The sequence below is a fragment of the Lithobates pipiens genome, unplaced genomic scaffold (genome assembly GCF_037356315.1).
Source record: "Lithobates pipiens isolate NorthernLeopardFrog02 unplaced genomic scaffold, aLitPip1_a1.2 Scaffold_30, whole genome shotgun sequence".
Classification (NCBI taxonomy): Eukaryota; Metazoa; Chordata; class Amphibia; order Anura; family Ranidae; genus Lithobates; species Lithobates pipiens.
In genome coordinates, this window is record NW_027507791.1 from 3,732,547 (window position 1) to 3,746,975 (window position 14,429).

General features: G+C 38.2%; 1 protein-coding gene across 2 annotated transcripts in view; it reads left to right on the forward strand.

Moving 5' to 3' along the window:
- Positions 1 to 14,429, forward strand: part of MDGA2 (MAM domain containing glycosylphosphatidylinositol anchor 2) — a 1,078,966-nt gene that overhangs the window by 942,831 nt on the left and 121,706 nt on the right. For both annotated transcript variants that reach the window (XM_077463546.1, XM_077463547.1), the window contains exon 10: positions 4,898 to 5,046. In XM_077463546.1, coding sequence (XP_077319672.1) covers positions 4,898 to 5,046 — 149 coding nt within the window. The remainder of the gene's footprint in view (positions 1 to 4,897; positions 5,047 to 14,429) is intronic.

Sequence of the window (14,429 nt, forward strand, 5' to 3'; positions counted from 1 at the left end):
CTCACAGCTGCTCACATTTATCACGGAAGAAGCTGCAGCGTGAGGCCGCTTGAGGTTTTTTGCAAGTGCCCACGAGTGGCACATCTGTGCCCCAGCAGTGCCACATCTGTGCCCAACAGTGCCACATCAGTGCCCCATCAGTGCCACACAGTGCCCATTAGTGCCAATACAGTGCCCATCAAAAAAAGCATTTTCATTTTCTTTCCACATTTTCCAAAAATGTGTGGAAAAAAATTACATTTTCAAAAGACTCATTGGGCCTCATTGAATATATGTTGGGGTGTTTTCTTTCCAAAATGGGGTCATTTTATTGGTGTTTTCATTGTCCTGGTGCTCCAGGGCGTTCAAAATTATGATAGGTTGTCAGGAAATTATATGTGTAATTTATGTCCCTAGAATGCCTGACGGTGCCACCTGCATGTTGGGCCTCTTATGTGGCCAGGCTGTGCGACAGTCTCACACATGTATTATCGCCATACTCAGGAGGAGTAGCTGAATGTGTTTTGGGGTGTAATTGTAAGTATGCATAGGCCCTGTGAGAGAAATAACCTGTTAATGACAATTTTGTGAGAAATAAAATTAAAAAGAAATCTTAATTTTGCAAAGAATTGTGGGAAAAATCTAATTGTGAAAAAACTCACTACACCTCTTACTAAATACCTTGGAATATCTACTTTCCAGAAAGGTGTCATTTGGGGGGGTATTTATACTTTCCTGGCTTGTTAGTGTCTAAATAAATGAGATCAGGTGTGATCAATTTTCAGTGCTTGGCACCATAGCTTGTAGACTCTAAAACTTTCACAAAGACCAAATAACATGCACTGATGGGTTATTTTTACCAAAGATATGTAGCAATATACATTTTCGCCAAAATTTATGAAAAAAAAATACAAATTTGCAAAATTTTATAACAGAAACAAAGAAAAATGCATTATTTAAAAATGTTTGGTCTTTTTTTTTATTTATAGTGCAAAACATAAAAAACCCAGTGGTGATTAAATACCACAAAAAGAAAGCACTATTTGTATGATAAAAAGGACAAAAAAATAATATGGGTACAGTGTTGCATGACTGAGTAATTGTAATTCAAAGTGTGACAGCACTGAAAGCTAAACATGGGCCTGGTTCCTAAGGGGGTTTAAGTGTCCAGTAGGCAAGTGGTTAAAGCATTTAACCCCCCCAAAAAATAAAAAATATTGATCCTGTTTCTTTAAAGCATGTTATACAGCACAGTACTTGTGCTGTGTGATTTGGCGACTTGTAACACTTGTAATATCTGGTTGATCCTGCCAGTTTCTGCCCTCCCCCTTGTAAACTGACAAAGTACATCATGGCTGCTGAGCCCTGACACCGTAGTCAGTTTCCATCATCCGCAGCCTGCTATCTGCAGGTCTCCTCTCTGCTCCTGTGCCCCCTCCTCCCTTCTCTGTCATCTCACATCTGTTTGTGAGCCTCCCCTCCCCTTCTATCATCGTTCCCAGCAGCTCGCACATTACTGCTTCCAATCACCGATAGCCCTTCTGCTAGGATTACATGATGTGTAGTATACCATATGCCATTTTCTAAAGTTCTTATAAATACAGTGTTTCTTATCCCTGATCAGCAGTCAAACCCGGTACTGTCTTCCTTTGATGTTTGTATTACAGAGAGGTCACGTGACCGCTGAGCAGACATCAGAGGGAGAGCTCAGCCCCTCCCTCTGTAATACATAAAGGAAGGAAGACAGTGTCGGGTGGTCACATGACCGCTGATCGGGGATAAGAAAAACAATATTTATAACAAGAATTTTAGAAAATGCCATACAGTATATACATCATGTAATCCTAGCAGAGGGGCTGGCAGTGGCTGTGTGCACTGCCTTAACAAACACTTTAAGCTAGAAAGATAACCAAGCAAATACATTTGATTATACTTTGGTACCATAGATTATTATTATTTTTTTTTTAAATCCTTATACATGTTTTGAGGGATGACATAAGTATGAGTTGGCATTTGTACCTGATACCATAATCGGTTCCTCAAAAAAAATGTCAGTTATGTGAACACCTCATACAGACTCAAGTCATCCCTTGACAACCAACTGCAAAGTGCAGATCTCCTTTACGAGACACTGACTGGCATCCTCAACTGCCTATTTGCAGGAGGAAAGCAGTTTTAACAATTTAACCGCAAAGGTAGTGATAGTTGTATAGAGCTTGTTTCCAGTGACAACTTACCTATGAGTAGAAAATAAAATATATTTTGTGATTCCTTTTGATTTTCTCTATAAAAATATTAAATAATATAAAAATAGTTTTTAAAATAATATAAAAAATATTTACACGTTGAAAACGAGATGAATGCCCATGATTCTCTGTCAGCTGAGCCGTTGCAGCCAGTTAGAATCCTTTTCACCTGGCCATGACAGCTTACTATTTATTCATCAAAACCTTGAAAATATTCTTTGAAATACTACATTTTATACTGTTTGCAATTTTACCTGCATCCAAGTTTGTTACAAGTTTTTTTTTTTTTTTTTTTTAAATCAATACAGTATATCCTTTGTAGCAGACGTTTTGGATTGTCCTAAAATGATTCATTTTATAGGCATTATAAAGGAAAGAAATTAAAAACTGAAATTCACCACATGATCTAATTCATTGGCACAAAATTAATAAACTACAAAAAAAAATTAGGAGAAAAGACTTCAACAAGTCAACATTTTAATATAAAACAAAACACACTAAAGATTATTACGTGAACAAGTTTTCATGTCAGCTGAACTTTGAAATGTATATTTTTTACAGCATATTGGTTGAAACACACAATTTATTTTTTTATAATTGGTATTTTATTGTTATTTTCAGAATTGAACAAAAAGAAGGAGAAACTAAACAAAAAATCAACATACATAGGGAAAATAAGGGGAAAAGAGAAAAAAAAAAGGGGGCGTTCCATGGGGGTGGGGGGATACATACAACCTAGTCAAGTTACATGTAAGCATACATGGTGGCAGAGAGTTACTTCCATTCAACAAACCCAGGGCATCACCCTTCCCGCTCCAGACATTCGATCCACATGAGCAGGTCCCTCTCCCATACTAGGAGAGGGTGGGGTGCCCCCTTAACACTGTTAAAGCTTTACAAGTGACTCCTACCGCATAGTAAAAAGGGAAGAACATATTAAGTCAATCAAAACCAAACATCTTCCATTAGGAAACACACAATTTATTTAATGCAAAAGGAAAACAATTATAAATATCAGGAAAGTAAAACCCTAAGTCTAATAAATGGTTAGGACAAGGGGTTGAGGGTATTGAGGTGGAGTTTACTGGGGCTACACTAGGGACATTATAATATATATTAATTCTATTTCTCTTTCTTTGCTTTTTAATGGTTAATGTGTGTATTATTTTAGTGTAGCATGCAGTTATTTTTATGTGCTTGAACATTTTGGAACAGTGAATTGTGTGTTGGTTTGCTATTTTCCAATGCAAATTTCCACGTTTGACAAATAGGGAAAATTACTGAACAAGAGGCTTTAATTTTGGTGCACTTGAAAATGCAGTAAGAGTTTTGCTAAAATGCATATCATGTTGTTAACATGTTTTCAATGTGTGTTTTCTGGAATCCTGACTCCCAGCATGCGCATGTGAAACTTTGATACACGACTCAAAAAAACCTCACAAAAATTATACGTATTTGGTGCATTTGTGATAAAAAAAATCAATGGGAGGGATATTTTTGAAACAGGGCAAAAACCATTGAAAAAGGGCATCAAATATGCAGCATGCAGGACTTTTTCCCACGGCACACTGATGTGAAAAGTTACATACGATTTAAAGGGAAACATTTTTATTATTTTTGATGCAATTAACAGTGGCTTTTTAGCGCAGCAAAAGCACATCAGCGTGCAAGGAGCCTTAATGTGCAATACAACTCTCTAGCAAACATTCATTCTAAGTATGAAAAAAAATGTTGAATACATTGAAAACATGCAAAAGAATTTGTAGTATGCATAATATGTATATCTAAAAGAACATGATATATGTATTTTCTGTGTGGCCCTAATGGAATGCAAACGGATAGTGGTTACACACTTCCTAAAGTCAGGTCAGGTGTTGCTTGATGACCAGTGCAGAAAGAGTGTCGGCGATGTATCTTGTCACATGCACAGCGATTGCCTACCTCCTCTTTCTATGGTCCAATAAAAGCATTGTTGTTTTCGAAAAGTTATTGCATTTTGGCTCAATGGCATTACACTATCCCTGCCTACTGTTCCATGTTCAAGAAAGTGACAATGATTTACAGATTCACACATATGCCTTTCTTAACAGAGTATTGCACCAGTAGAAATTCTGTAGGCTCCTATTGCTGTTCTCATTCTAAAAGTGACTGTTTTCTGCCTCTGATACAATCGTTTTGAATCAAAGACCTTGAACACATGTGTAGAAACTAGAAGTCTTCATTGTTGTCCTGGGTCAAAGACACAAATGACTGAAGTCAGCGAATAAGCATGAAAGTACAATAGGCAGACAATTAGCATTTTTATTAGAGAGGTCAGCAATAGCAGCCTAAATATTTCTCACAGTACAGATTTCCCTTCGTTTTAAAAGGGTAAGTGGGTTCCATGTTTTATTTGCCACCAAAAAATACTCTCTGGATGGAGTACTCTCCTTGTGTTTCTGAGTTTCCTCAATGTATATATTTTCTCCCACTATAAAAAAAAAAAAACAATACCTGTAAGTCTGTCAGCTTCCACTCAGATTTCCCATAGTGTGAGTGTAATAATGACTCTAGAACAATACATTCCCCCGGGTATGCACATATCCCGCATATCTTAATGTGTTTTGTAAAGTGCAATTAAATTAGTTAGCAACATAGAAATGTATAAAATGTTACAAATTTCTTCTGTGTAGGAAAGGCCTACCCTCCGGAATTTTACTATGACACGTACAATCCGTTATGGCAGAGCAAAGCCAGCGTCTACTCATACAGTTTACAATGGACACAGATGAATCCAGATGCCGTGGACCGAATAGTGGCTTACCGCTTGGGACTTAAACAGGTAATCACCTAAAGCTAAGTAATACTATTGCCATATTGTCACTTTGGTTTCACTTTATTTGTTTTACTCAAAACCTATGCATCTTCAATAAAAAACATATTTTACTCATTATGAGGCTCCCCAACAAAAATACGATAACCTGTGTTTTGAGAAGAATTTGATTCATGAAAAATTGTGCAAATTTTTGAATGGATCTGTGGAAGAAATCAATGAAGCAATAAAATAAAAGGAATGGAAGAAGAAGTTGGAAGGATGAAGGAAGCTGTCTGCTCAAACTTGCTAAGGGTAATTGGTAACTCGTGCAATTAGTACATAGGCTGCATGTTTTCAAGGTCAATTTAACCATAAATAATTTTCTATTGATTTTAGAGATTGTAACATTTATACACTGCAAATGCTTTTACCTTTACTGTCTGCCTTGCACACTTTAGTTATTTACATAGGCCAACAGGCCAAACTGTTGTCTTTAATGTAGACATGTAAGTGGTTTATCTAATTTGGTGCTTGTATGATAGCGCTCATCTATCAACATGTTGATAAGCTTTCCAAACTTACATGTCATATTTTAAATCCTAATGTGCTTCTGCGATATCCTTTAGTGTCCGAGGGCAATTTTACCTTGTACAAGGTCACTGCTGACCTTGTCTTTTACTGGCCTAGGAATAAAACTCTGTTTCAGTATAGGCAGTGATTAAAATAAAAGTTATAGGACAGAGCCACCAAGTCCCCAGTGAGTTATAAACTCTTACAACTTTCTTAATAAAATCATGAAACAGCTCAATGGATTTCATGTTTTAACTCAAGACTTCCTCCAAAATGTAAGTCATAATAGAAAGATAACTTCTTTTTTGTGATCTTTATTTTTCTATGAGAAAATGAAGACTGTTAAATCTACAATTTGGCAGTCTGCTGCATGAGACGAGAACAAGTGTTCTGGAGAAATGCACAAGACATATGAAATATCCTGGTCACCACCTCAAATCCTGTGCAGATACCTGAGTTCTTAAAGAAGAATATCAACCACAGGGAACCAAATAAGAATTCCCCCAGCCACTAACCCCCTAACACACAAGTTTCATAAGAGGGTTCAACAGGAGTGGCCAGATGTTGCTGGTTTTCTGCATCAACATTGGACCATTGGGTTCCCTCAAACAATGTCCATGCTGTCAGCAACATAGGCAATTAAAGTATACATGTAAGGGTAGGGTATGCATCTTGTGATGGACAGGTGACCTCTCCTTCATGTTTTCCCCATTAACTCATTGGCACCAACCATAAGGGTCACACAGGAGTGGGGTGGGTTCTTCTGGGCTACATCCTTTGCCCATAAAATCCCACGGCACCTCCTCTGTTTTTTCTTCTGGGCTACACCAGGTGACCAGAAGGATCGTATGCTGTAACAGCGGGTTTACACCTTGCCCAAGGGCATGCTCATCATTGCTGGGACCCAACAAGGGCTGCAGTCATGTGAAGAATCAAACATTAGGGCAGTCCTCCCACTCATAGACAAATCACTTGTGTGCAGTGCTATGTGGAATCCTTTCTGAGGACATGGTACTGTATAATACATACTTGTTCAGGTGTATGTGTTGCATTCAGAGGAACATGCAGAGCCTATGCCTACTGCACTAGTCGGCGTACACTGCCTCGCAGTGAGCCCTGTCCTAATCCTGGTGTTAAACTTCCAGTGCTGTGAGGGTTCTTAGCTTTGAATTTTCAGGTTGTGCTGCATTCAAGACAGTCCAAGAGGGACCTGCACCCTCCACACCTCCCATCCATTAATAAAAGCTTGTGCTTTTACACTGAATGCAACATGATCTGTAAATGGGAGAGAGTCTGGTGAAGGACAGGATTCTCCCCCCATTCAGAGACCATGTTACATTAACCGGTTCCTAACTGGTGCACGCTGCTGTATGTCAGCAGAATGGCACGGCTGGGCAAATGAGCGTACCTGTACGTCCCTTTTAAATTTGCACACGCTGGCCAGGATCTCTGTGAGTCGGGTCGCGGGTCCCGCAGACTCAATCACTGCGTGAATACCCGCGATCGCCTCGTGGAGAGGAAGAACGGGGAGATGCTAATGTAAACAAGCACCTCCCCATTCTGCCTAGTGACAGTGTAACTGACCTCTGCTCCCTGTGATCGGGAGTAGAGATCAGTGACGTGTCACACGTAGCCACGCTCCCCACAGTTAGAAACACTCCCCAGGACACACTTAACTCCTACACTGCCCCTCAGTGGTTAACCCCTTCACTGCCAGTGTAATTTACACAGGAATCAGTGCATTTGTATAGCACTGATTAGTGTATAAATGACAATGGTCCCAAAAATGTGTCAAAAATGTCCGATGTGTCCACCATAATGTCGCAGTCATGATAAAAATCACTGATCGCCTCCATTACTAGTAAAAAAAAAATATTAATAAAAATACCATAAAACTATCCCCTATTTTGTAAGCGCTCTAACTTTTGTGCAAACCATGCCAAAAATATGTAGAAGAATATAAATCGGCCTAAACTGAGGGGAAAAAATGTTTTTTTTATATTTTTTTGGGGGATATTTGTTATAGCAAAATGTAAAAAATAATGTGTTTTTTTCAAAATTGTCATACTTTTTTTGGTTACAGCGCAAAAAATAAAAACCTCGGAGGTGAACTAATACCACCAAAAGAAAGCTCTATTTGTGGGGAAAAAAAGATGTCAATTTTGTTTGGGAGCCACGTCACACGACCGTGCAATTGTCAGTTAAAGCGACGCAGTGCCGGATCGCAAAAAGTGTTCTGGTCAGGAAGGGGGTAAAAACTTCTGGGGCTGGAGTGGTTAACAGAAAACAATGCATGGACTTTTCTTAATAGATGACAAGGGAGGAGGGGGCTGGTCCCCTTTCGGATCATCTTGAATGCATTTCTGCCTAAAGACCCTAAGCTATTAACCCCTGCTGTGCTGGAAGTTTAATATGAGGAAGAGGACCGGGCACCCTACAGAGACGTTTTCTACATGAAGCAGCAGCCTGCATGACCTAGGATAGATTTCATTATATGTATGTGATGCGACTACAGCTATAGGGGGGTAAAAAAATATTTTTTGACTAAACTTCATCTTTGAAGCCCAAATCCTGCTTGGATTATTTAAAAAAAAAATATATATATATATATATTTTTGGTCTCTAGTTGGTAAAAATAAAAGTTTTAAATATACTACTTGCCATGAACATTATCCGGCAATGCTCTCTGATTCATCCTCTGACAGTAATTGCTGCCCTATGTCATCCAATCTCTTTCTGTGCACCCAGACTATCATAACACACCCCTGGCCCCATTGTCATCACAGCTTGAGTTTATGGTGTACTGCCACTCAGAACAGAATTGAGCACCACTCTACGTAGCTTTGACCACCACTCCCCAACCCTAGAGGAAAAAAAAAGCATGAGAAGTCATGTCATGTGACTGCACTGAAATGGCTCTTAATTAAGGTACAAATACTTAAATTTATTGAAATTTAGGTACAGGGAGGAGGTGAAGGAAGAAGAACTAGATTTTTATTTGGAAAGCTAGAATTTGGTTTTAAATGCTGAACTGCTACATACTGTACTTTTAATAGTCACTAACATTAAACAGCTGTACCTAAAGAATATCTTACCCCAACATTTCATGTTCCTGCTAAATGTATGTTGTGCCATTTACTTGTGTTAAAAGGCATCCCGTTCTCTTTGTATTGCTTCCTTTGTGTGAAATTCCTGGTGTTCTTGCCAGTCCCCCTGCTTTCCTTCTTTAAACTGACCGCATCAGGCATGACAGCACAGCCTTCCCAACATGGTCAGTTTTCTGGCTGTATGGGAAGAACAGCATGCCTGTCCTCCATTGGTCTGACACCCCCACTGTAGAAGCCCCTTGTGAAGCTGAGGACAGAGATTATATGAACACAAAAAAATAAAAAAATAAATAAGGTATTTATATATTTTTTATATATATATTCTCAAACGTTTTACCTTTCATTTCTATTTTAAACTGAATGTGTGGTTTTACAAGGTAAGGGTACTTTAAGTCCTTACAACTGCACCGACTAGCTAAGAAGTGAGATGTTTCCTTAATGCATAAGCAAATCAAAGTACTGCAAATTGCATGCACTTTTGAAATGTTCCTTTATCATACCTATTTTTTTTCTGTGTCTTGTCATAATGGCTTCATTCACCTTTTTATATACCGTGAGTGGCTGTTTTATGGAAGCTAAGGAGTGATTGCTAAAGGCTATTATTTGTTAGAGTTGTACTTGTTGATGTTTTGTCGGACAAAAAGCTCTATTATGTGTTCTCTCTGGAGAAAATTAACGCATTAGCATGTTTGGGCACAAAAGAAATTCTAAACTTGTTGTGAAACTGAGAAAGCTTTTAGCTACCATACATTTTAGCTTTGAATGGCTTTAGTTGGTAATGGCAGACTTTCTAGATGTCCATCAAGTCAATACATTTAGTTATGTGCTGGAGAACATTGATACGATCACTCTCGGAGATGTGGGAAATGTACTTCGTGCCTCCATTGTAATATTATAATATATGACAAGTCATTTGTTTGCATTGCTCTTCAGAGACTACAATATGTAGTTTTTCCATCAGATAACCAACACTGAAGCCGATTACGTAAAAGGAAAATGACCCATAACAACATAGTCTGAAATTTGCATACAGCAAAAACATCAAGTGCTCAAAATGCATTATTTAGACAAAAGGACTATTAACTGGCTAAATACTGAAACGGTAATTTTACTGTGTACAGTGCATCCGGAAAGTATTCACAGCGTTTCACTTTTCACATTTTGTTAGTTTACGGTCTTTTTCCAAAATGGATTAAATAATTTTTCCCCAAAATTCTACAAACAATACCCCATAATGACAATGTGAAAGAAGTTTGTTTGAAAAGATTTAATAAAAATAAAAAATATCCCATGTACATAAGTATTCACAGCCTTTGCCATGACACTCAAAATTGACTCAGGTGCCTCCTGTTTCCACTGATCTTCCCTGAGATGTTTCTAAAACTTGATTGGCGTCCAGCTGTAGTAAAATCAGTTGAATGGACATGCTTTGAAAAAGCACACACCTACCTAAACCAAGCCACAAAGTCCAAGGAATTGTCTGTAGACCTCTGAGACAGGATTGTATTGAGGCACAGATCTGGGGAAGGGTACAGAAAAATTACTGCAGCATTGAAGGTCCCCAATGAGCACCGTGGCTTCCATTATCCATAATTGGAAGAAGTTTGGAACCACCAGAACTCTTCCTAGAGTGGGCCTCCTGGCCAAACTGAGCGTTTGTGGGGAGAAAGGCCTTAGGAAGGTGATCAACAGCGCTTCTGTGAAGAGAGGAGAACCTTTCAGAAGAACAACCATCTCTGCATGCATCACTCCACCAATCAGGCCTGTATGGTAGAGTGGCCAGACGGAAGCCAATCAGTAAAAGGCACATGACAGCCTGCCTGGAGTTTGCCAAAAGGCACTTGAAGGACTCTCAGACCATGAGAAACCAAATTCTGTGGTCTGATGAAACAAGGATTGAAATCTATGGCCTGAATGGCAAGCGTCATGTCTGGAGGAAACCAGGCACTGCTCATTACCTGGCCAATACCATCCCTACAGTGAAGCATGGTGGTGGCAGCATCATGCTGTGGGGATGTTTTTCAGCGGAAGGAAGTGGGAGACTAGTCAGGATTGAGGGAAAGATGAATGCAGCAATGTACAGAGACATCCTTGATGAATACCTGCTCAAGAGCACTCTGGACCTCAGACTGGAGCGAAGATTCATCTTTCAACAAGACAATGACCCTAAGCCAATATAACAAAGGAGTGGCTACGGGACAACTCTGTGAATGTCCTTGAGTGACCCAGCCAGAGCCCAGACATGAACCAGATTGAACATGTCTAAAAATAACTGAACTGATGCTCCCCATCCGACCGGATGGAGCTTGAGAGGTCCTGCAAAGAGGAATAGGAGAAACTGCCAAAAAATAGGTGTGCCAAGCTTGTAGCATCATACGCAAGAAGACACGAGGCTGTAATTGATGCCAAAGGTGCTTAAGCAAAAGTTGTAAATGCTTATGTACATGGGATTTTCTTTCCTTTCTTATTTTTTAGTACATTTGCAATGCTTTCAAACAAACTTCTTTCATGTTGTCATTATGAGGTATTGTTTGCATAATTTTGAGGAAAATAATAAATTTGATCCATTTTGGAATAAGGCTGCAACATAACAAAATGTGGAAAAAGTGAAGCACCGTGAATACTTTCCAGATACACTGTATATGTGTATATACTGTATATTTATATATAATATATTAGCTACACATATATAGGTGTACCCCTGCAGGGTCCTCTCTGGTCTCTTGTCTGGTAGTATATACTCCTCCAGGGTGGGTCTGGTTATTGGGTACACTCACAGAAGGGTGGATGTAAAGAAATGCTCCTCATAACGTGAATCCATAAAAAAAATTTTGTTTTTCAAATCAAAGTTTTCAAAGTTTTAGAATCACACTTTCAATATGCTGCAGGTTCATTACAAATACTGCAGCAATAGATCTGGGACCCCTTGTATGCCACAGACTGGAAGTAACGAGAGGGCTCTCCAAGCTCCACCTTACATCATATAGGCCGCTTCTGATGACATCTATGATGAAATGCGTATGCCAGAGCTTTGAGCACCATCACGTTACTTCAAGTTTGTGGAACGCAAGTGGTCCAAGATCTATTTCATAAAAACAAGTAGTAACTCACAGGTTAAATTAGATGAGTTTTAATTTAATCTAATCTAATTTAACCTGTGAGTTACTACTTGTTTTTATGAAATATATGATTTATACTGCACTCAGTCTGGCGCCCCTCTGTTCCCATTTTTACACAGAGCTCATCGCTTCACTCTAAGGGAGCTGCCTCCAGGTGCTAATCATACAAGATCTCGGATCATTTATGGACATTATGTTTTAAACAAATGTTTTAATATCATGTGTGCTTATTCACACACATTTTATGTATACCTATATTCCAGTTGTTATATAATTTTATGTTATCACCATATCTAGCACCGCTGTTCACCCTTGTCCAAGATCTATTGTTGTGGTATTTGTACTGACCCTGCAGCACTATTGAAAGTGTGATTCCAACTAAATACATTTTTATGGATTCACGATATCAGGAGCATTTCTTTCCATATTGATTGATTTTCACATAAGTTATAGCGTCTACAAACTATGGGGTATATTTAATATTTTTTTTTTTACTAGTAATGGTGGCGATCGGCGACTTATAGCGGTACTGTGTTATTGTAGCGGACAAATCAGACACACTTTTGACACTTTTTTTTTTTTTTTTTATGATTCGTAATCAACTGTAGTTTATTGAGAATGCTAACATTCGATTCCTGAGCCATAAATTCAAATAAATTAAAATATTAAGAAACCCCGGCCTTCCTTTTGTAACCCTGCATGTTTCTTTCCAACTTTTGTTCACCGTAAAAAGAGGAGCATAAAAGGCAAATAAAAAGTTTCAACTCTTGTACAACTTTGTGAATTTCACAGAACATTCTTTTCTTTTCACCTTGTTATAAATGTTCTTTGCACCCTTATCTGCACTTCTATCCGTTCTCCTGTGCAGCACACATGCCCCCTTTCTCCGACTTGAAACTAATTTGAAAGTAGGCAGCATTGAGTCAGGACATTATCTTGGTTCCTGCTCTCTCCTTGCTTTGTAAGGCAAAACTTTATTGTAACGCTTTGTTTGCAGATCAATCTCTGATAATTTTACATTACCAGGAACTGGATCTTGCAGTAAAAAAAAAAAAAAAGATTTTTTTTTTTTTTTTTTTAAGCAAAGCTTTACAGTTGGCATAAATCATTATGATGCCTATGGCAGCATGATTTGAAATTGCATCACGTCCCAGAAGCTCCTAACGCTCCTGCCTTGATGTCCATGGGACTAGATTTTACTCTGCAGTAGAAGCAAATTGATAAATCTCTCAGTCTATTAGCTAAAGTGTGTTAGTTAAGAGACCAGAAATATATGCTTAGAAATAACCTGTAAAATGTATCAGGAAAAAAGGGTTTTTTACCCCCCCCCCCCCCCCGAGAAATTTGGGACTTTAAATTGGCAAAGACACTGAGGATCTTAAAAAAATGAGTTGTAGATTATTACATATAGAACACACAAAAGAGACTATGCTTAAAAAATCATCTACATCTGATGATTAATAAAACAGAAAACAAAATTGCACATATAACAATATCTCATCATGGAAATACATATACAAAGTAGTTTCGCTCCAATGTCCGGTAGTACTTTCCGGTGTCCAACATCCGGGATAAGTCCTAGCCGTACTCAGCACATTTCAGGCTCAAAGCGCTTACATCAGGGGTAATTATATAGGAGGATTTATATTCTAGACCAGATGAGTGGCATCATAATCAAGAACAAAGAGTGGCGATATTTCAGCAAGAATATGCAAATATATCGTTATCAGTAGATGGCGAATATAAAGGTTTTGTATAACCTAGACACTTGAAATATTTTTAACTCAGTGGGATATGATCAGATAAACTGGTCCTTCCAATAGAAGTTTTGGTAAAACAGACATACAGCTTATACTTTTAAGCAAGAAATATCATATAATCCTGCATTAAATAATGCTGTGTCAAGTTGATAGCCACTGGCATTTGTTCAAGCTGTATTACGGGGGTCCATGAAGTACATCCACACTGGCAGGGTTTGTCATTGTGGAGAAGAGAATAAATGAAAAAAAATGTTTTTTTAATTCCTCCTGTTACCTAGAAAGCAGGACAGTGCATAAAAAGGGTCAGTCCACCCAAAATCGTTTTTTTTTTTTGGTAAATACTGATTAGACCAAACAGTGGTTTCTCTACTTCTCACGGGTAGTGAGAAGTTACATGCAGAGGTGAAATTCTATGTGAAATACTACTTGGGATGGTACACATGATGTGCACTGAGAAGTATTATCATACATAAACAAAATACATGGACACCATAAATATGGTTTAATGTGGCCAAAAGGTTGCATTGTTTTATTTATTAAGGGGAAACTCAAATAAATTATGAACCTTTAATAAAAATTTCATAAATTATTAACCACTTAACCCCAGGACCATTTTGCTGGCTTAAGACCAGAGCACTTTTTGCGATTCGGCACTGCGTCGGTTTAACTACCAATTGCGCGGTCGTGCAACGTGGCTCCTAAACAAAAATGACGTTCTTTTTTTCCCACAATTAGAGCTTTATTTTGGTGGTATTTGATCACCTCTGCGGTTTTTTATTTTTTGCGATATAAACAAAAAAAGAGCGTCAAATTTGAAAAAAAACGCGTTATTTTTTACTTTTTGCTATAATATC